Source organism: Vanessa tameamea, chromosome 17 (assembly GCF_037043105.1).
Source record: "Vanessa tameamea isolate UH-Manoa-2023 chromosome 17, ilVanTame1 primary haplotype, whole genome shotgun sequence".
NCBI lineage: Eukaryota > Metazoa > Arthropoda > Insecta > Lepidoptera > Nymphalidae > Vanessa > Vanessa tameamea.
The window spans coordinates 8,629,664-8,653,417 of NC_087325.1; the positions used below are offsets into that span (position 1 = coordinate 8,629,664).

Here is a 23,754-nt window from a genome sequence, read left to right on the forward strand (position 1 = left end):
ATACAGCTACATTTAATTTAATTGTCTTTTTATTTAGTAAGTTTTCAATGTTAGTTTCCGAACGTCACAAAAAATACGTCAAAAAGTTACAAATGGCTGCTTTGTGTTCGCCTTGTTATTTGCCGTATTTTAGTGTGAATCATTAATAAAAATGGTAAAATATGAACATGATAAATGAAATACGAATAATATATCCTTGAGGAAATATAATTATCAACTACTAAGCAAGTATAACGGATATTGTGATGTCGTTCGACAAGGCTACAGAAATAAAAATCAAGGAGATCGATAAAATCAAACGTCGTCATAAAACTGACGACACTATTGTTGCAACAGCATTAAGAGGCAGTGAAGATACATTCCAGTGCACAAAAATGGAGAACGCAGGCGAAAACGCCGGGAAACCGACCGAGTTATGTTTACAAGGCAACTCTCATCTCATATCTAGCACAACTAGCAGCCTGGCAGATACGCCCGGTGATTCTGGTGTTTTATGTTTGGACAGTGAAGCTTCTGAAGCTACAAGTCAAGCTCTTATGTCTCACAGTCTTATTGGAGCTGAGGAACTGACTTGTGACAGTATTTATGATGCTGCACCATCAGGTTCCCAAGAAATGATCAAGAGCACTAACAGTAGTATCATGACCCGTAGTGATATAGATAATCAAAACATAGGTGCTCCTGATGATATTGTCCCTGAACTTTTAGTTGAAACAAGTAAAAAACCAGTGTATGAAAACTTACCAGATGTTGTTCTAAAAGCTTTAGAGAGTGAGAAAGTTTGCAACGAAGAAGTAAAAAAGTCTGCCTTGAGAACATCAGAGCCAAAAAAATCATTATCAGAAGATATTGTGTATAGAAGGAGATGTAGAAAAAAGTCCCAAAGTGGGCCAAGCTCACAGAAAAAAAGAGTATCTTTTCATGAAGATATTTTAAATAATACAAGAACAGATAACATTCACATTGAAAGAGGTTTTATATCTTATGGGCCTGACAGTGCATATTGTGATAAATTCAGACAGAAAAATGCATCGAACGATAGATTCTCATGGTGTGCTTCTGGGGATAGATCACCAAAATATGCAGCAGATGTAGCTCAGCAGACCATGTCTGATATACTCACCTATGGGGACTCGAAACATGATAAAAGTGGAATATTTGAATATTGCCAAACCTTTGAAAGAGAAAATAAAGACAGAGTTAACAATAATGAGGCAAAACCTCATGGAAAATTATATGCGTGTGATTCAAACAGTTCAGATTCCAATTTTAGTTGTGACTCAGAATCTTCATCCAGTGATTCATCGTCTTCCCACTCAAATAAAACTGAAACATCACCTGTTCACAAGAAAACAGACAAAACACAGAAATCTTACTCATGTGATGGTTTCGAAAATGGTGGGCATGTGGCATTTATTAGAAAAACATATTTCTCCGAAGCTGATATTGATCAGTCGCATGATCGTAATAATAAACCATTAGAAGTCAGTCAAAGCCCGACCACAGTCAAATCTGTCTTAAAGAAGAAGAGGTACATAACAACAAATGTTGTAGAAGAGAGAAAACATAATAATAAAGTGTTGAGCCTCCTCGATGCTAATAATATCATAGATTCATTAAAGAACTTTTATAAAAATTTCAATTTTAATTTTGCACCTGAAAAAGGATTGCCAGAGACTAGTTTTGAATTAAATAATGTGGTAGAAGCACTACCGTGTGATGTGAATCAAAATAAAAAACTATCGAAAAGCTTAGACTCTGGTTTTCAAATTGATGATGAAGACGACTTTGTTGAAATTAATCTAAACTCTCAGCCCTTGGAAGCAGAAAAGCCTAAGGAGTTTATATCAGGATCGAAAAATCCCGTGACAGGGGACAGAACACCCAATGAGGGATCCCCTCGGCATAAATTGACATTAAACATGAAAACTCAACTGGACACTAAACTTTCAAACAAAGGGGGTGTGTTTCCACCACTTAGTAAATTTGTCGTTAATTGTGAAAGTACAGTTTATGAACATAAAGGTGTTTCCTATAGTTACGTCCATGATACATTCCAAACAGCCTTTGAAGCTCCAAAGGAAACCTTTGTGCCAATCCCTGAGTCCACACCAGTCAGTGAGATGGTACTGAGTTCAAGTAAACTCGATCTTAATGCGAAATCAGAGCCAGATAATTCGAGCAGGACATCGACACCGAAACGACAGTTCAACAAAAACGTTCAAGAGGAGACGGAGCAAAAGAACGGCGTCTCCAAGCACTTGTCGTCGCCGAAAAAGCAAAACGTAAACAGATACAGTCGCAAGTCCGCATCGACGGTGCAAAGGAGTGACGAAACCCAGCAAGTAGTTAGCGATAATTGCTCCAACACAGATAACTCAACCTTGAAGGGCGCTGATGATTTCAATGACGAATTCTTCGACAGTCCCTCCAATCAAAAGATGCAATCTAACAAATCGGCGTTACTGAACCGATACCTAAGAAATGTGTGCCAGAAGAAAGACCTTGAACTGAAGGTGAAGAACAATAAATTCTTTCAAATTAAAATGAGAATGGAGAAAGAGTTTCCGAGCATCATATATCCATTTAAAAATGTGTCGGAAACGTTCCGCGTTTCCTCGTCGAGGATGTCCCGGCTCATCGACAAGGAAGTCATCGAAAACAAAAGACTATCGGTGCGACTTCTCACAGCCGAGGAGCCATCATACTTTGACAGTTTCGAAGACAATGTCGCTATTGAATGCAATGAGAAATTACGACTGCAAATATTTTCTTATCCCAATGAAACATTGAACAGGGTAAGAATCGTTTTGTAATGTTCATCAATGAAACTGTTACTAACAAGACCTTGCGGACTATATTATTTATGAAATTATAATACGTTTGTTGGTTTTTAACCTTAGATTATATACGAGATAATTTTCCATGTAATTATTATTATTTTTTTATATAGCGTTACGTAAAAGTTTCTCTCAGTCATAGCTGATCACTAAGGAGAATATAAAAAAAACAGTTTTCTTAAATTAACTGCGGTAAACAATGATACAATCGACTGCAGACAAGTTTTTTGATAAAAGCCTTTTAAGCAATTGTTGCAAAATCAAAGTGGTTAATGAAAAAATATATATATATTGTATGTATTTTAGTTATCGATATTTTTAAAATTATTTTAAGTAATATTTCCGTTTTATTGAAGATGATGAAAGTACAATCACCATACAACATGGAGGACGGTTCGTGGACTCCTCTCCTAGTATTCATAACGGACTATGCGCTCTATGTAGCCAGCGTAAAGTCCGGAGGCACAGAATATGACATACTATGCCGATTGCCTCACAACGAGCTGGATGCTATAGCGGTATGTACCGAACTTTTAATACACACATATATTGTAACTTAAGTAAAATATTCTGTGACGATTGTTTACAATTTGATATCTACCCAAAAACCCTAACAAGTTTTTCTTTTACATACATTTTAAGTTACAAAAGACGGACTTAAGGGCTATTAAGCAATCCCTGCCAGTCGACCTTCAGGCTAAGATACGGATGTTACATAAAAACACATGATTAAAAATTACAAAATTAAAACTACTCTAATACATATAAGATGTTGTTTACACCTTCAAAGACTTATCACTTTGAATATTACCTAAATCAGTTGTTAATTTTTAGTGTTTAGATGATGAGTTGATGGTGTAACTATTTCAGTTTCAAATTGGAAAAAACGAAAACTTTAGTTTGACGATAATGTTTAGGGATACATTTAAAAATCAAAATTTCCATCGTACAATGTTATTAATGAGTGATCGAAAATGACGAAACCCACTGTGACAAGAAATATCTTTTATATTTTTAATTTCCAAAGGTGTTTAACTTAAATTAAAAAAGATAATAAAAAATACCTAGTAAATAAATGAAGTTTTAGGTACTATGTAAATGTATTTTGAAAGTAAACAATGTTATTTTGTGTCATCGTGTAGAAGAATATGTTTTTTTTCTTTTTAAAGTGATTTTAGAGCGAACGAACGAATTACGGCAATGCATTTAAATGTCACCCAGTAAGTTCTATGAGCGTAGAGCGACCCCTTGGGGGCTGGTGTCAATTTTTATTATCGTTACCAAATATCTATAATTCATAATATACATAAATATGTATTTGACCTCAAAAGTAATTATTATTTATCACGTATAAAAGTCATATAGAAGATACACTATCGATCGGGCGTTGCACTTAAAAATGCAACTACAATAAAAAAAAAAATTGTCATAACTACATGCTATCAACTTGATTGTTTGTATTATTACTTCGACTTTGAAGTAATAACATAAAATACAGATAAAAAAGATGCAAATAATAAATATATTCAACTATGTTTATAGTGTCAACAAAAGTGTGTGAATATTTCGTTCGGGTGGAAATGGTATTTCAATTCAGTGACATAATATGGCACACAATACTACCCGGACATAGTACATCAGGTATTAGTTAAACAGTCAAAAAAATATTCCAGTATACAACTTCAGGCCCCATAGTAAAATCACTGGGGGTTTACTGATAGTCATTCCAGAATTCCAATATTCATCTTCAAACTCTATCATCAGATCACCTCAATAATATCAATTATTATACTGTCTACCGAATTACCTTTACCTTTTTTGTGTACCTTTGGAACTAGGTTAAAATTTACTTCCTGGGTTTGCTTATATACTGATTTTATTAGTTACATATACGCGAAACGAATGTACTTTATTTTCATTTCAATTGTAAAATGTATCTTTTATTATCACAAATAAAAAAAAAATCAAATTATACAATCTCTTATAACATATTTTTATTTGCCTTGTGCAATTTTTTAGACCACTACACATACACTTGTAATGTCTATGTGTCCATAACAAGTAAGTGGTTATGTCCCCTGTGCTAGTAATTATACTGGCTTAGTCACCCATAAAACCGGAACACAGCAATATAATAGCAATATTATTTCTGTAATCTACCGCGATTCAATTTAACTTGAATCTACAACTGTGATTCAATTATTATTAAAATTAAAATGAACTTTATTCAAGGAGCCTCTTGCTCTTATTTTGGCACTTAACAAGATTCAATTAAATGATAGGCTTCCGTCGGTTCGGATTGTGGATTTAACGAACGTACAAAAAACACTTAATTCTTTATTCAAAAATAACATATGTATATCCACTATTTGATGTGTTGTGTAACGGTAGAAAAGTTTAGCTGATTTCAACGGCCACACCAAGACAATTAGTAACTTTAATATATGTACATCTAGTACAATTGTCATTTATATTTTTTAAATATTTTACAGACCTCGACCGCACACCCTGACTCGTGCGTAACGGTTTCAGATAAAAAAAAAAACATTATTATTCCTACCCACCAAAGTAGAGGATTTATATTGACGGAAGTAACATGAGCATACGTTCAGGATTATACGTAACAGACTATATCTATTACAACGTTTTGAAATGATTTTATTATTATTAAAAAACAAACCGGTCCATTAAAATAACATCAATCAAAATCAATTGTTAATAGAATAAAACACCAACGGATCGGTCCATGCACCAGTTTTATTATCAAGAGAAGTTTTCTATCGTGACTGTAGTCTAGACTGTCTGTCCAACTTGACAGATAATATTTCCTATTTACGATATTTTTTATTATAATGAAGTTTGCTTTGTAATAACGTGATCAGTGTTAGCGTTGTTTTGAAAATGAAAGTTATGGAAATAATATTTCGATTTCGTTCACTAATTCGTTCAATTTTATATCACGATTTAAACTAATGGCAGACAAATTAAATAACAAAAAAGTGTATAAAATGTCACGGCATTTTCAATAAATATATTAGAAAATAATTCGACTTAAATACTCTGAATAATTCACGAGCATAGAATGAACAGACCCTTTTTACAGTTTTAGTATTTATAGTACTTGGAGTAATGAAAAGTAAAACTCGACAATTAATTCAAATGTGTTTATATTTTAGCTAATAATACATACAAGGAAAATTAAACAACAAAAGTTATTTCGGCAATTCAGCATCGATTCCAATGAACTGCGTCTTTGAATTATCTGAACACCGGCTTGGATATGTTCCAAGAGTTCCATAGTTCGACTTTAGCACAAACAGTTCGCCTTTATACGCTTCTTAAGTAATAACCAATCGACAGTAAATGTTGCAATAATGTTACAGCATAATATTAATAATGCATGTAATAAATTTGCATGTAGATTAAACGTTGAAGTTTTTATAGTGACTCACTCACCCATATATTATAAAGGAGACAAACGTTTCTTGACATTGCACGCAACACTCGCATGTTGTAGGCATTTATACAACCAAGTATCGTGAGAAACAAACGCAACGGTCAACTTTGTAACAAATGTCTATATTGTTGTTTGATCTTTTTAAGTATTTTTTACTCTAAATATGGCATATTTATTTTAAGACTTTTGAACCATTTCGGGTCGTTTCATATTTACGAAAGCGGATAAAATTAAACGCTGAATCAATACAAAAACTGAAAATATCTGTATATTTATATGGTGGTAGGGCTTTGTGCAAGCTCGTTTGGGTAGGTACCACCCACTTATCAGATATTCTACCGCCAAGTAGAAGTGCTCAGTATTGTTGTGTTCCGGTTTGAAAGGTGAGTGAGCCAGTGTAACTACAAACACAAGGGACGTAACATCTTAGTTACCAAGGTTGGTTGCGCATTGGCGATGTAAGCAATTAGTATTTCTTACAGCGCCGTTGTATATGGGCGATGGCCTATCTATATCATAACAAAAATTGTATTCCTGTTTCTGATCCGACTGGTACATAACCAATGCATCTCATTATGGGTTGGAAATAAATTATCAAATAAAAAAAACAATGTTTGTTATGAATAATGAAAGACGAATAGAGAAATTCAAAAGTTATATTATGCCAAAGCTCTTATATAAGCAAAATTAAAGCCTTTTATGTAATCAAATAAAACTCAATCTTGATTATTATTTTATGGAATGTAATGAATTGCGAAACTGGAAGAGTCAAAGACCAGAGAAAAAAAATACTTTTTCTTCAGCAGTGCTATTCTATAAGTATTAATTTCGTGTCTCGTGAATCGTTGACTGACTTACTTGTGATATGTCATTTTGATAAGTGTATTCTATAAATTTTATAATTATTATAGCCATGGCGCATAATATCACATTCTGACATTTAACGCTCGTGTTCTGCAATGAGTTCCAAGTTCTTTCTAACAGAATACCTTTAGAGACCGGAATGTTGAACCGATTTTGAACATGCTCTTTGCTGACAATGTAATTTTGTCAACTGACTTCATCTCCTGTCGTCGCTGAATTTTTAATTATGAACAATATTAAAAATGTGATATTAAATTCAAATTAAATTATGTATATAATAAAGATGTTATAATTACTTTAATAAGAGTCTCTCGACAACGTTGCTAGTGATCTTTAAAAATATTTTGAAAGCCTGGTCACAGGACGTTTACAATATCTTTTGACTTACCTAAGCCTCTTGATTGCGTGCATCATAGAAATATCAATTAGATTATCTAAGGGTCAGTTCTTGGTGCACTTCTTTTCCTCTTATATATAAATGACTTGCCTGATCTCATGGGTAAAACACGAGATGATGTATCGGCTTGTCTTCTGTATTTTATTTAATTTTTTAGTCTAATTTCCTATAAAATTCTTCTTTGGAGTAATACAGTCTTTATCAATTTAAAATGAAGAATCTTTTGCTTCATAATATATACTCGACAGTGTAAAGTACGTTCGTAAAACATGACGGATTTCGATGATTTATGTTACGTATTATCAAAATTGTGTCTAATATACAACTTTTTTGGTGGAGACTCACCTTGGCAGAAATGATTGCCTGTTAGCAGTTATAAATAAATATACAAATAATTGTAAACGACACTTCTTGATAAAATAATATATTTCCGAATCGATGGTAGAGTTTTTTCGATTAATAAGCGAACGTAATATTAAATTAATTATTTGAGTGAACTATTCATAGGTCGGTCCTGAGGCGCAATACATCCAAATAATCGACATAGCGGGTAATATCGCGTGCTCTGTCGTGACCGGGGAAGCTTCTCTCGGCGCGAGACTAGCTACTTCATTGGAATGGAGCGCTCGAACGTCCCCGCTTCGTATACAACGTCCACCAGCCATGTTGCCGCTCAACTGCAACCATCTCGCCTTAGCAATTACAAGGCAGAGGCATGAAAAGAGGGTATGTGATGTCTTAAATTTTTTATATTCTTAGAATTGTCTTCTTTATTCTCATTCTGTTTTGGACAGTATATAAATCTGTCACATGCCACAAACAATACGCATTCTATATTGTCTGGCTGACTTCAAGTATTGTCTCTGGTTTCTACAATCGTTTCACAAAATAGACTCAAAGTTTAAATACTTCGTAGTAACACTGAGGTGTTAAGGCCGATGTAGAAAAACCTGATGTTTAAAATTTGTACAATTCATAAATGTATTTTATTTTCTAAGTACTAATAATGTCATAACATTTCAGGTTCCACCGATCCTCTACTACGGTCGAGCGTGTTCGGGTGATGCTGAAGATAGACTCATTGAAGCCCCAGGTGCTTTCGCACCACCACTCGAAGGGTACCTTATGTGCAAGACGGAGAAAAGCAAACGCTTTGAACCGTGTTACTTCTTGCTCAGGTGAGTTGAGTTCATTGCATAATCTTTGTACCGGTAATTGATTCAATTTTTAATGAAACACTTTTACTTTAATAATTTTTGACATCGATAAACATACATATGATTTGGACATATAAATAACTTCATTTAAATAAAATATTACATTTGACATTGAGGCCTGAAACACACTAGAAAAATAAACATTATCAATTCTTAAAGTACAATGTTGCGTTGAAATGTATGTTAACTTTTCTAGTCGGTCCCCGCGGCTTTATGCACGTTTTAGTAGTCAACAACTATCAGTCAGGTGTTAAGTTTAAAAAGTAACCCACGTTCTTACATGGGTTTCGAGCTTGTTTGACCGCGAAAGCGTAACAGACAGACAGACAGAGTTACTTTCGCATTTACAATATTAGTGTATATTTATCAATGAGCCCAAAAATAAAAATAAAACATCACAAGCGTGTTTTAAACACGATGCTTCGTAATTTAAATATTATGGACTAATTTAGTTCAAAACTACATTAACACACTTTCTTTAGAAACTTTTATTTTTAGAATGTGTACCCCAGCATATAAGCGAGCTAACGAGTGGTTTCAGTGAAAGGCAAATTAGTTGAATTATCAAGATAATATGCCTTGTCATGGTACTCTTATAAGTTATAAAATTGTTTTAACTGCTTGTAATATATTTGTATTTAGATTTGCGTATAATATTTCCGTCTCCCTATCGTGTTGTGCATTATTAATTAGGAATGTAATTGTATGCTCTGTAAAAACGATTCGAGTTTATGTATTAGATTTAAATATTTTGTACGGGTTGAAGATAGCTATATGAATTTATCTATATTAATATATAAATATGTCATATTTGTGTCATATAGGGCACAAATTATATTTGTCATATATTTAATATATATTTAAATTACAGAATATATAACAAAGTCGCTTGCCCCTATCTGTCCCTGTGTATGCTTAGATCTTTAAAATTACACGACGGATTTTGATGCGGTTTTTTTTAGTAGATAAAGTGATTCAAGAGGAAGGTTTATATTTATTTATATTACATGCACAATATAGTAGAGAAACACTGATTATTTTAGAGGTTTCTAAATTGATCTCGTAAATAAAAACATTTTTTTTTATCTTACATTTCAAACGCTGGCTGAACCCTACGAGATATCAAAATAATGAGCTACAGTATTGTACACCTTAAAAAGGTCTTGAAAAAAGTCCGGGATGGTATATATCTATCTTTTAGAGATAACCCACAATAACCATTTTTTATCCTTTACTTTTTACGAGAAATAATGAATTATTTTCGAAGCGATTTTAGGTAATAATCCTTATCTAATTAAGTACCTTAAATACTAATTCTGTAGTATATTTATTATCACTATTGCACCCGTGCGAAGCCGGGGCGGGTGGCTAGTTATTAATAAATTGCGCTCATACGAAACCGGGTCGTGTCACTCGTTTTTTTAATAGTTTTTTTTTTATATTTTACAAACAAATTATAGCTTTTGTTTTTCTAATTACCAATTGTTAGTCCTAATACAAGATATTATATATATGAAAATTATTATACACTCACGAATATTATTAAGATTATGTAACATTTAAATATTGTGTTGGTTTTATAGAGCGGGCGTTCTGCACTGGGGTCCACACTCGCCCGACGGCTCTCCCTTGCCGCACAACATCGCGCTCCGCACCGTGGTGGGAGTGCGCCGGCACGTGGACCCGTCCCGCCGGCCGCACTGCTTCGAGATAGCGATGAGCGACTCGAGTAGATTGTTGCTGGCTGCTCCGGATGATCCCACCGCTTCCTCCTGGCTCCAGTCTCTACTTCTACACGCTGCTCAGGTAAATTATCGTTTTATAACGAACGATTTTCTTCTACGCAGCTTACAGTGGACTGAACTAGTGGAAATTGTCGCGGAAGAAAATAGCGTTATGTCTCCTCCAGGCGACCTCTTTCCGTCTCTTTCCCTTTTTCTTTCTCTCTGTCGGGTTATGAAAAAATATTTAAACTATTTTTTGTCATTGTATTAATTCACACGGGATTTTCAGTAACGATTTAATATCTTGTTATTTATTTAGTAATATTTAATTTTAATAGTAAATTAAATATTACATAATATTTAGATCATGAAGTAAATTTCCACCATTACATAACACCTCGCCGAAGAAAAAGGGCACGTTTGACTAAATTACTTTAACATACCATAAATATTTACTTGAACCAATTGCACTATCGTTATATTTTGTGATAAATATATTATATGAGTTAAGTCCCGTTGATTCGGACCCTGTTAATCGTCCGGACATCTAGAACATTCCAAAATATGAACATCTATACATATGATCTACACGTACATCGTGTGAGGTACACGAGTCAGCGGAAGTCTCGCGTGACACGTGGCGACTGTCGGCAGGCGCTGGAGGAGAAGGACGGCGCCAAGGCGAGCCGGCCGCGCGCCGGCCCGCCGCCCGCGTGCACGCTGCTCGTCACGCCGCTCGAGGTGCTCAGCGTGCGCGACACGCTCGACGCCGCCTTCGTCGCCGGCGCCGCCGCCTACCTGCAGCAGCGGGGCTCGGAGGCGCTGCTCAGAGGTCATTGCGCTCTTACAGCTCTTACTCGTGGGACGGACGGAACGGATGGTAGCCGTTTATTATGATGATGCTCCGGGGACCCAATTGAGCACATCTATTTTGCAATTCAAAAATTTAGCTATGATATTGTAATGCTAGAGGTTAGATTTGTTCACGTGAGAACTACGCCATTATAACTTTAGATTTTTTTGCTAAGAGAATATAGGTCAAAGTTATAATGATTTAAGCTTTATATAGATTTAATTCTAGAGGCGATTTTTAATTTTGCATTTTATATCGCAGAATATATCGAAGAGATGACAACAGATGTTGAAATTTTGGCGTGCGGCTCCATCAAGAATTTGACCGCTTTTAAAATACCGGACACGGACGAGAATTGGTGCTGCTTAGTGAGTATAAAATAAAAAGTTCATTCATTTCAAAATAATTTACAGATTAATTTATCTGTCGTATCTTCGTTAAAATCGTAGCACTCAGGAGTTCCTAAGCAGACATGTTGGGCAGCGTTTACTAAGCAACTGTCTAAACTAGTGTTGCATATCGATAGACAATCGATAGTCTATCGATAGTATTGTCACGTGTCAATACTATCGATAGTATCGATAGCTGCCCATGAGCAATACTATTGATATTATCGATAGTATTGCAAAACAAATTACTTTTAACCTAAACTATCGATAGTTTTGTGTTATCGATAGCCAGTTATTTTTCGATAGTATCACTGTCTCAAGATAAGTTATTTAGTAGGCCAGGTAACGACACCATATTTTAATTAGTTCAATTAAATTTGCGTCAGTTAAGAGTATAAGAATTAGTACTATTTCTGTTAAGAAAAAACCATAAAAGTATACCCTCAAGTTTAAAAATTGTGTGTTTCTTGTAGAAGTGTAGAATTAACATACGACACCCAAAAACAATTTTTGTTGTTTTGCTACCAAATAGACCACAACATGTATTTTAATATGATTTTTTTATGTTAACAATTGGTCTAGTATAACTAGTACTTCATAGCAAAACAATAATAAAACACCCCAATTTGATATAAAATAATGCAAAAATACAATTATAAGAATTTAAATCGCACCACACCTATTTTTTCGCGACTTTAAAATAACATGATGAAAATGTCCAAATGAATCCGAGGAAGGCCGTTATCAGTGGTCTCTGTGCGCAGGAGTGGAGCGTGTGCGAGGCGCGCGAGCGCGGCGCGGGGCTGGCGCTGGTGCTGCCCAGCGGGGCCGAGCTCGAGCGGTTCATACACGCGCTGGAGACCGCGCACGACCGCCTCACGGTAACCACCCCCGCTATCACCGCTATAGTTGGCGCCGGCGCTGGTGCTGCCCAGCGGGGCCGAAGTTACATAATATGTTGTATAATGTGTGCATATTTTTTGAAATTTCATTCAATCTGATTTGCGTCACGCAATACAGTATGCGGTATTTAGTGTTATAATGTAATTATAGTTATAATGTAACTAATATTATAAAAAAAATTCAGAACGAACCGTTCCCGCTCAGCGTGGTGGAGGCGTCGAAGTCTGCGTGCAGCGCGGCGCACTCCAAGTACGAATCCGCGTGGTCGCACATGTTGCCCCAACAGTGAACAATATCCCGACACATATTAAGTTAAAATAATCTTCCGATAAACATATAAAGCTTTATGTTTATTGCGCTGGTCGTATATATGCTTTGTGATTTGTAGTGATATTGTATTTAATCTGCCAAATTAAATAACCTCATATAAGCTTCCCACTGATATGCTTGTTATAAAATCAAAGTGCAAAGTCTCTGAATAAATCTGTAAAAGATTGTAATTGGTTATAATATATGATAAATAATTTGTATTCTTGTTAAAAGTAGTGGACGCGAATTTTTAAATTCGTGGAACGCTTATATAAACATGATCAATATATTAATTATAAAATAATCTTCACTGAAACCATCCTTTGTCACAATAAATCAAAATTTGATATTGAACTCTGTATTCGATCGGCTGAAATTTAAATATACATATTTACATTAATAGAATTGATATTAAATATTTGCATGATCAATAATAATAATACTTATTAAATCTTTATTCATATTTTTATGTATTGCATTAAAATTTTAATGTGAAATATAAAATTTATTTTCTTAAATTGTACACAAAATGTTCTATAATACTCAGTTTTGTCACAAATTTGACTTTAAGTTTCAAAATGCTATATTTGTATGTTCTATGTGCTTAATATTTCATAACTTGGAATAGGTAAGTTTAGATGAGGCTGTTAGGGTACAGGCATTCATTTTTGAATTTTTTGAAAAATGTTGTACATTTATAGAAGCCAATTTGATGTAAGTAGAATTTTATATTACAAAACTCTTAATATTTGTATATGAAAACTGGTATTAAGAGTTATGTATTATGAGTTTTTATTTTTTAAATGTGAGAAAAACATCACCGACGGCCTCATCTTTACTGCTTTGTAGAATGTTTTTTATTAAAACAATAAATTTGGAAATGTATAAGGCATACATAACAGCGGTTACCAGCCTATTAAACACTACCTTTACAGCTGATCAATGAAGTTGAAATATTTTTAATTTACAGAAAGATGTCTTATTTTTCCTGTATATATTATTTTATGAGACTCGGGCATGACATATTTTTTTAATTTATAATGCAGTATTATTGCTCTTTTTTGGAACTTATTTGAACACATTTTAATGGTTTGCAATGGAATATCAAAATGTATTCACACTCTAAAGGTTTGTTGACCATCGGCTGTCAACCGCTGTTGTAGATCGGAAATGATAAGTTTAAAACAATTAAACTCAAACGTTTAAAAATACAATATTTGATTGTTAAAATATGTTTAGAGTATATGTTTGAAAATTACATTTTTTTTTTTCAGCAAATTATATAAATCAAAAAAGTTTGCATATATTTATCATTTCCATTGTGTATACGATTGAAGTAAAAGGAATTATAGCTGTTGCAAGAATTCTTTAAACATTATTATATAATACAATATTGTAAATAAGTAATGTTCAGTTCACTATAGCAATGTTCTCAAAAATGTGGTTATATTCAAAGATAATTTAATGTAGAAAGTGACGCATGCATGCTGCAACGAGCGTGATAGAGAGAGAGAGAAATAATCAAAATATGAACAGTAGAGTTACGAAAGCACAACATAGTCTAATTACAAGTTACAAGAATGCTTTTAAAATATAGCGAATACATATTAGCGACGTACTTACCAGTTGCAATTTAGATAGGATATAATATAACGTAGATTAAAAAACACATTTTCAAATATATTCCACGTATAATGTTTACAATTTATCATCTGTGGACATATAGTTGCTACTTAAATGATGTATTAATCGTTTTTTCAAAGTAATACTGAAAATTCCGTCTAATGTTATATATTGATGTATTATGAAACTCGTATCCATACAAATTTTATTTTCATTACGTTTTTATTTTGTATGTACTTATAGTTTTTATTAATTGAATTCATTGACGCTAATTTTGCTATACACAATGTCTGAAACGAATGTTGTCTAAAATGTCATGCTTTATATATGTTGACAGGAAAGTCAATAATTTAATTTTGTCATTTTTCATAAAGTCATTGCAAAAAAATATCTCATTAATTACTAAAAATTATGTGGATATTATCGTATAAAATGTAGGAATGTATATACATATCCAGACAATTATTATTTTTCAAAATAATAATCCCTAAAGGCTAAGGGAGACCCCCCTTTTGTCTTGCGAGTTATCTGTTTCTGTATATTAAAGATTACTAATCTCCAACCCAAATATATTTTGAGATATTGTGTATAACATAATGGTCAATTTTTTTTTAAATATTTTATCTGTGACACATTTATTGTAAATGATCTCTTATTTGCGAATTATATATTTCATATTTATTTAATTTAATATAAAAAAATGTAATATTGCTCTATGGCATCTAATTTAATTATTATATTTTTGTAAATAAAATTACATAATAAAAATATTTATGAATCAATCAATAGTATCGATATAGATTCAATATTGATATTAAATTCGTTTACACGTAACGTTGGAGCCAACTTTTTGACCCAAAATTGTATCCAAGTAATTGATCCAAAATTGTTTACGAATAGTTTACGGAGCGAAAGGTTTTCCGAGAGTTGTTAAAAATAAAATGGTATTGTAAAAGTGGTCTTTATGAAATTAAAATGTTGTGGTTATTCTGAAACTTGGATCATTGAATGAATAATAATTCCTATCGCTAAAATCAGCGATATTCGATTTGTAATCGATTCTCGGAACATTTTCATTCGCAAGTTTCTACAGAATAAGTTTGTGTAGTAAAGAGGTTATGCTTTGATTTTTGTAAGTGAGAAATGTTTTTTTTTTTGTCGCGAACCTTTTGTAGCTTTATTATTTAAAGTTACTTTTAATGGTTTCGTATTTTTTTTTTGTCATCGGTTAACCTTTTATGGTGATCATTTGAAATCGTAGGCTTCATTATTTAATTATTTGCTCGAATATATATGATTCAATATTAGATTATGCATAATATTATATTTAGATCAATTGTAATTGTGGTTGTCTTATGCTTTGTACACTGTTACCTATATCTACATACAATATCATTAACATTTGTGTATATTGGGCCGGTGTAGGCCATGTGATATTATTGTATTATAAGGTAGGGTTTAGGATCGAGTGTGCCTCGGAAGCTTAAAATCGTAGTAAGGCTTAGTTGACACATCTTTATAAAATAAATGATATTTGAATAGAAACTTTTTATAACGTTTTATTTTTCTTTAAATGTATATTATTCAAATGCTCAGTTGTAATGCCTATTAAGCCTCATATCAAATTTATTATAAATATTGTTTATGTTATTTTTTACTTATAAGAAAATTTGCTTAATATGTATTCTGCTGGACAGCGGCGTAATGTATGTAAAACTAGGTAATTATACTTTTGAGGCACAGTTGTATAAATTAAATTAACTTTTAGTTTTAATCTGTCGCAATATCTCAGTGTTGTTCATTTTATTTTAGTAAATTTATTTATCTACTTTTTTAATATACTTAACACGAGAAATGAAATTATCCGTGTTAAAAATGCCATGTTAATAAAAATAATTGATGTGTAAATTTCGATTCATTTTTATCGATTTTTGAGTATCTTCTACTGCTGTACTAATCAAAGTAAAAAAAATCAAGATTAGTTGATATATTTTTTAAACGAATTGCTGCAAGGAATTATTCCTTTGCACTATCTCTCGCTCATTATTCGAAATTGTCATTTTTTTTAAGACTGATTTTGTATTTATTTGTTCAATTATTTATTAACATGGACTTAGGAATTTATATGATTTGATATAATTTGTCTTAAATGTTCTTTCGTGTGTATGCGCTTCTGAGTGACAAATGTTACTGTGATTCTTGTTGTTTACCATTGTGATTTGTAGTTTGTTGTCACGCATAATGAGGTTCTTTTTAAGCTTTTTAATGTTAGACAATGTATCAGTTGCCTATGGATTATTACAAATTGTGATTTCTAAACCAAAAAATATGGTTAGGATGAAAATATTTCTGAAATAATGATCACTATGTATGTATTGTATACATTTATTATTTTTGAATTTCGAACGATAATTTTTTGATATGTTTAATTTTGAATTGTCTATGCTCTCTTTACAAAGCTTTTAATATTTTTATTTCAGAAATATTTCATTCGATGTTTACCATCGTTACTATATACTATTTTGTTATCAAATTTTACCTGTTTAATATTTGGAGAATGCTATTGGTTAAGCTGTATTAATTGTTTCTTTCCGTAATTATTGGTTTTATATTCGCTGCTTATGTCTTTGCATGTCCAAATCATATGCTAAAGTATTAATAAGAACAATAATAATGTTAATATATAATTATACTCGTAGATGCAGGTGTTTTGAAATATGCATACAAATAATTTCGCAATAGTTGAATACTTTGTATAATACAATTAGATGTTTACCAATGTATATTCCGAGACGTTTTCAGAATAGAATTTGAATTAAATAATCAAATAACCTTAGTAATTGTTTTATTTTATAAAACGTATTGATTTTATTATAGTGAATCCCCTTGAGACCTTTAAAGTATATTTCAATGTAATTAATTTATACTTATAGTTTTTTATATATATTATTTATGTAGATTCGACCTGCGTTACTATGACTCTTTGGTTTTTTTTAAACAATTTCTCGATACGACCAGCGTGCTCATTGAACAGCGGTGGTACTTTATCAGTAATTTTCTGGCAAGTACCGACGGCATAAGTTCCAAGTGTTAATTCAATCAAATTAATAGTACAAGAAGATTTATCTACTCCGATATTCATTTATTTTAAATGTATGCACATATTAAGTTATGTGGAACATTATAAATGTATAAACATAAACGATGGCAACACCGTACTCTACCTTTTGAGAGTAAAGTTCGTACTGACGTTTAATTTCATTTTGTTAAATCCCTACATGCCTTATAAATACCAATGCTATTTACCAGCGCATACTATTATTTTCTGTTTTTGTTTTGATTCTCATACTACTTCCTTGAAAATATTTAAATTTATTGGCAATAGTTGATTTTATTAAAACGTAAACAAAGCTATTCATTTTATCATGAATATTTATATTAAATATAATAAATATAATATTTTATAGCTACTAAGGCTGCTTGGGATTAGTTGTCTGCCACAAAAATCAGTGCTTTTTTAGTCTTAAATTATTTTTAAATTAATATTTATTTTATAATTAATTTACCCTCTGAAGCGGGGAGCGGGCGTGTCTTCCGTTGGGATCGCGTATTATTATTCGCTTCGTTTATTAATATTCATGTTTACATTGACTTTATTATATATACGGTTTAAACAACAACAAGTATCTGCAATGTAATTCAGAATAAACTATGACTTAAGTTCAAGCAAACAAATACCTGAATTACATTGAAATACCTCTGAAATGAAAGAAATAACATCCAAACGAAAACTTAACATAGTTTTAGATATTTTTTTCAATTATTTATGGAACAAAGTATAAAATTGAAAGAATTTTAGATGTCATACAAACCAGTTAATTTCCATACTTGTATAGGTAACTTATGAAATTACACTATCAAGAATAAAACATGTTTTATAAATAAGTCTAATAATATAAAAGTAACGACAACTTTATTTAAATTAAATTGTCACCAAATATTTATATTATTAAATAAATAAATAGTATGAGAAAAAATAATTTGAGATTGCCCTGATTTGAACTGCGGTTAAGATTTCAATGCTCTAAATACTGCATTGCCATCTTGGATCCAATAAATATAATAAAAAAAAGAAAGATGCTACCCAATCTATATACGGACATCAATATACTTCCTATACGTTTCTTTTGACTAGAATAATTGAATAATAAATTATAAAATTAATGTTTAATATAACATTTTTGCGTCGTATAATTTTACAATAGGTCAAAACAGTTCTGTTTTGTATTTATCTCGAACATTGGCAACCTCAACCTGTTATCGTCATGTTATCGTAATAAACAAGCAGGCTAATTAACATACCTGCAGATTTACCAGTTAGTCTTAAATAAACATCTCGCTTTTATAAGTATCGCATTTCTGGTGCCACACGTTTCATCAGTTCGTTCGAAATATGGAAGAATTAAAGGTCAGATTTTATTTTTATTTTTATCAGCTATGAATCCTTGTTAAACCATTATAGTTCAGGGTCTTAAATAGAATTACTTGTTTAAATAGAGGCTTAAATCGTTTCAAGTTATTTTTCATTTTAAATATCGTAGGTACCTAATAAGTATTTAAATGAAGTATAAATAATACATACAAATATTATAGCTCAAGTAAATTTAGAATTTTTGTAAATTTTCTTTTTAAATAATAATGTTTTCTATATATTTATGTGTAGTTATTCTATATCTATATATAGAATAACTATCTAACTAAGTATGAACCTATCACAGAGAAATTAGGAATTTTTCGACGGAATATTTTGAGATTAAATACAAGAAATACGAACATACATTTATAAATTTATAAAAAATAAGGATCGCTTAGTTATTATTGACAAATTTTCATAGAAGATTTTATTGAATATTATATTTTAACATTTATAGTTAATACATTGGTAAATCTGAGAATATTTATATCTATACTGTTTCCACTACTGTAAGAGCACGCGCGTCGACAATTTAATTTGTTTTGATTAAGGGTACATACTTGAAATGGATTATATCCCAAAACATATACAAATTAAATAAGTGGTATTTTGATTTATTATATAAATATATTCTGTCACTAGGTTTTGTAGTTAAACTTATAAAGTTAATTCGAATGAAAAAAACGAATAAATGCACGTTTAATGTTATTATGTAGATAACATATTATTTTGGTAAAATTTTAGTATTTATCCGGCTTTGGTTCGGAATTCTTGAGTGAAGATCCGAGAAGGCCTGGTGCCTTGCCTGTGGGTCAGAATAGTCCACAACAATGTCCGTACGGGTTGTACGCGGAACAGCTGTCTGGCAGCGCTTTTACAGCTCCCCGACACGATAATAAACGATCCTGGTTATATCGGTCAGTAAAATAATTTACTTATGTATTATATAGGTCATAAAAATTAAATTTTTTTTTTAACCTTTTGTAAGTGCATTACTTTGCAACGTTTAAATTATTAACAGAATTCGCCCTTCAGTTGTTCACAAACCGTTCAAACGAACCAACATCGCTAAATATATGACACACAAATGGGATGATGTCGAACAAGATCCGAATCAGGTAAGTTGTAATAAGCAACACGATTGATATCTGTTTAATTAGACGATTTAATTGCTATATCTGTATTTAGTGTCGCTGGCTCCCTTTTGACTTACCATCAGCGGAACAAGACTTTGTGGCCGGCCTGCATACGGTATGCGGCGCGGGCGATCCTCGCGCCAGACACGGCATCGCCATCCACGTGTTCTTGTGCAACACTTCGATGGACAAAAGCGCATTTTACAGCAGCGATGGAGACTTACTTATTGGTTAATTGATAGATGATAAAGTAAATTTTCCCTTATGTGTTGTTGGGTGTGAAAAATTCTGATAAATTTGTGTATTTTATCTCATCCAGTGCCGCAACATGGAACCCTAAATATAACTACGGAATTTGGAAAAATGGTGGTGTCTCCAAACGAAATCGCTGTCGTACAACTTGGAATGCGATTCGCTGTTGCGGTGGAAGGACCGTCTAGGTAAGAATAAAAACAAACAAAGCAATAAATAATATTTTTAAAGTGACTTAATTTCTATAATGTTATTACAGAGGATATATTCTGGAAGTATTCGATGGGCACTTCAAGCTACCTGATCTGGGACCGATAGGTGCTAATGGTTTGGCCAACCCGCGAGACTTCCTCACGCCTGTGGCACATTTTGAAGATAAGGATATACCTGGTACATTTTTACGTTCTAATAAATTATCGTGCAGAAAACACTCAAGAATTAAAATTAGACTACGATAAAAGTTGCATGTTTAATGATGATTGCATGGTGAATGAACCATTTATACATTTCTTTAATAAACTTATCATGTGAACAATTTACGAATTATATATTCCCATTTAAATTTGAAATAATTTTTGTGGTATTTTTTAAGGTTTTAAAATCCTGAACAAGTACCAGGGTACCATATTCGAGGCGGAACAGAATCATTCCCCTTTTGATGTAGTGGCATGGCACGGGAATTACGTGCCCTACAAATACGACCTCAGCAAGTTTATGGTTATAAACTCAGTTTCATTCGATCATTGTGTAAGTTTTATTGTATTTGTAATCAAAAGTGAGAAACCATAAGTTAAATAAAAGGACTATCAATATACTTGAGTACATTTGATGAACTGTCTGATAATCGTACACACAATATTATCCGACATATTGTAACATCTCTTTTATCTATTATAAATATTTGTTTAAAAATGAAATAAGTTGTGATAATAAACTCAATATCTAATGGAATCGTTACCGAAAATAATTATTTTTTGTATATTAGGATCCGTCAATATTCACCGTATTGACATGCCCTTCAACAAAGCCAGGCGTAGCGATTGCTGACTTCGTGATCTTTCCACCGCGCTGGTCCGTGCAAGAGAATACTTTTAGACCTCCTTATTATCATCGTAAGTATATTTTTATTTAAATATATATTATTAAGCAAATGATTAATCATAAACAAATTATTTATTTCAAGCGTAAGTAAATTTAATTACTATTTACATTATTTAATTCGGATCAGTACTTTCTGGACAAGTAATATGAGGCGTTAAGACACGCACGGGATGAGAAATAGTCTCACAATATAAACTTGCTCCTCGTACATAAAATGTATTTTTCCTGAAATAAAACCGATCATGGCGTGAAATTTTCATATTACCTTTTCATATAAACAAAAGTTAACTTCTTTTAATAATATGGTTGGTCGTATTAGGTATGTTGGAAAAATCGTGAGTTTTACTCTTTAAATGTCTAGAGCGCGTATATTAACTATGATTTATAAAAAACTTAATAAAAATTATAACGATACAACATTAGATATTAAAATCGTAAAAATGGAATTAGACAAATTAACTTTTGAAAAATATTTATTTAGTATAAATATATAAATTATTCAAGAAAATATAATATTTTTGCATTTTTATAGGTAATTGCATGAGTGAATTCATGGGTCTCATTTTGGGGTCATACGAGGCCAAGGAGGGAGGCTTCCTGCCTGGCGGCGCGTCTCTGCACTCCATGATGACGCCACACGGACCTGACACAAAGTGTTTCGAAACTGCTTCTAAAGCGGAATTAGTTCCACAAAAAATCGCTGTTGGCACTCAGGTAATTATTACATATTCGATATTTATAATATAGCGAATTCTATTTACATATCAAATATTACCTAATGGTCGAACATTTCATTATATGAGAAAGAAGAAAGATATGTCATGGAGAAAGAGAGATAGAGAGAAAGTTATGTTTTTTACGTTTCACTTCTATCACGAGTACAGTTATATTATTGACATGATATTATCATATTACATTATATTAATTTAAATCAAATTTCAGGCATTTATGTTTGAATCTTCACTGAGTATGGCCATCACCAAATGGGGCCTCGAAACCTGCCAAAAACTAGACGCCAAGTACTACGAATGCTGGCAAGAACTACCTAAGCTCTTCTCTGACAAAATAAATGTTCAAAATTAATATGTTTTCTTTTTTATAAAAAATAAAGTTTATTTACAATTCAAACTAGTGTGTGATTTTAATATCTGTAGCGAGATAAATGTTGATAATAAAACTAATATCATTGGTGATATTGCTGTACCACTGTTGTATCGTAATGACTTAGTGGCGTATTCCTGCAAGAGACCACATTCCACTTTCCTTTTCAAGATCGAAGTTTCCCTCGAAACGCGGATCATAAAACAACTCATCCCTGGCGTCACATTTATAGACGGCCCTTTGACTTGGAGCGCGTCAACTACTGTAGTATTCTGAATTAATACCGTCGAGTTTCCATCCTTAGTCACGTTTTGGACAACGGTTACAGTTTTAGTAACATTAGTGCTTATCTTCTGTTCGCGTTCTGCGTCCCATATAAAACTGGACATTAGTTTGCAATCTATACGAGTTTCTTCATATTCTCCATTCGTTTTATGAATACTCAGTTTGCATATCTCGCCTGGTCTTCTCGTATATTCCCCGTTGTGATAGTGGTCATGTCGATTAGCGGACATTCTGCCCAAATTGTACAAAGCCAGACCGGTTAATAGGTTATCAAATCGACTGCCGGAGTTTCTATACTCGTAAACGTATACAGGGGGATGTCCGTGGAACACAGGATGTTGCACCGATCCATAGCTTATCTGCTGCGGTGGATAGTAGTGGTAATGATTTACCTGGGCTGTGTGTCGCATACCGTGAGGGGAATGACTGTTCCCAGAGAGACCCGGCGTGTGGGGGTAGCTATGGGTCTGAGTACCACGCGGGTAAGATTGTGGAGCGTGAGGGTAAGTATGAACATAAGAATTGCCAGACAGTCCGTTAGATGCAGGGTAATGACTTCCGATCGATCTGCCACCGGAACCTCCACCCCCTCTTTTCGCCCATAGAGATGATATTAGACAGCAAAATACAAGTAAAAAATAATAAGGCGACATTTCTCGAAAGCTATCGAATTTGAACTGCACTTGTGCGTGTACGAAGCGATGTTCCACTCCCAGTAGTCGGGCAATCACATTAGGCGTGACGCAGACGGGCGGTGTTTAGCGACAGTAAACACGAGGGTGGAATATCCCACACGGAATTAGATCAGTTAAAAATGTTTACGCAAATA

General features: G+C 32.7%; 3 protein-coding genes across 3 annotated transcripts; 2 read left to right on the top strand and 1 right to left on the bottom strand.

Annotated features, from left to right (window-relative positions):
• The first annotated feature begins 81 nt into the window (after positions 1–81).
• On the top strand, positions 82–13,318 carry LOC113400404 (uncharacterized). The gene is made up of 9 exons (XM_026639960.2): positions 82–2,798; positions 3,197–3,358; positions 8,066–8,284; positions 8,582–8,736; positions 10,359–10,581; positions 11,154–11,331; positions 11,614–11,720; positions 12,506–12,622; positions 12,829–13,318. The coding sequence occupies exons 1-9, from the start codon at positions 246–248 to the stop codon at positions 12,931–12,933; spliced, it is 3,819 nt and encodes a 1,272-aa protein (XP_026495745.2). The 5' UTR covers positions 82–245; the 3' UTR covers positions 12,934–13,318.
• Positions 13,319–18,827: 5,509 nt separating this feature from the next.
• LOC113400568 (homogentisate 1,2-dioxygenase) lies at positions 18,828–22,667 on the top strand. The gene is made up of 10 exons (XM_026640203.2): positions 18,828–19,044; positions 19,795–19,967; positions 20,072–20,168; positions 20,239–20,416; positions 20,506–20,626; positions 20,698–20,828; positions 21,031–21,185; positions 21,424–21,550; positions 22,072–22,253; positions 22,482–22,667. The coding sequence occupies exons 1-10, from the start codon at positions 19,030–19,032 to the stop codon at positions 22,620–22,622; spliced, it is 1,320 nt and encodes a 439-aa protein (XP_026495988.2). The 5' UTR covers positions 18,828–19,029; the 3' UTR covers positions 22,623–22,667.
• LOC113400573 (uncharacterized) lies at positions 22,652–23,680 on the bottom strand. Its single transcript, XM_026640207.2, has one exon. The coding sequence runs from the start codon at positions 23,576–23,578 to the stop codon at positions 22,652–22,654; it is 927 nt and encodes a 308-aa protein (XP_026495992.2). The 5' UTR covers positions 23,579–23,680.
• Positions 23,681–23,754: the final 74 nt, after the last annotated feature.

Excerpts from the sequence above, each read along its gene's own strand:
- LOC113400573 (XM_026640207.2), bottom strand. The coding sequence starts at position 23,578 with ATGTCGCCTTATTATTTTTTACTTGTATTTTGCTGTCTAATATCATCT.
- LOC113400404 (XM_026639960.2), top strand. The coding sequence starts at position 246 with ATGTCGTTCGACAAGGCTACAGAAATAAAAATCAAGGAGATCGATAAA. Across the intron at positions 11,332-11,613 it reads CTCGGAGGCGCTGCTCAGAG|AATATATCGAAGAGATGACA; the intron begins GTCATTGCGCTC and ends TTTATATCGCAG. Across the intron at positions 11,721-12,505 it reads ACGAGAATTGGTGCTGCTTA|GAGTGGAGCGTGTGCGAGGC; the intron begins GTGAGTATAAAA and ends CTCTGTGCGCAG.
- LOC113400568 (XM_026640203.2), top strand. Across the intron at positions 20,417-20,505 it reads CGATGGAGACTTACTTATTG|TGCCGCAACATGGAACCCTA; the intron begins GTTAATTGATAG and ends TATCTCATCCAG. Across the intron at positions 22,254-22,481 it reads AAATCGCTGTTGGCACTCAG|GCATTTATGTTTGAATCTTC; the intron begins GTAATTATTACA and ends ATCAAATTTCAG.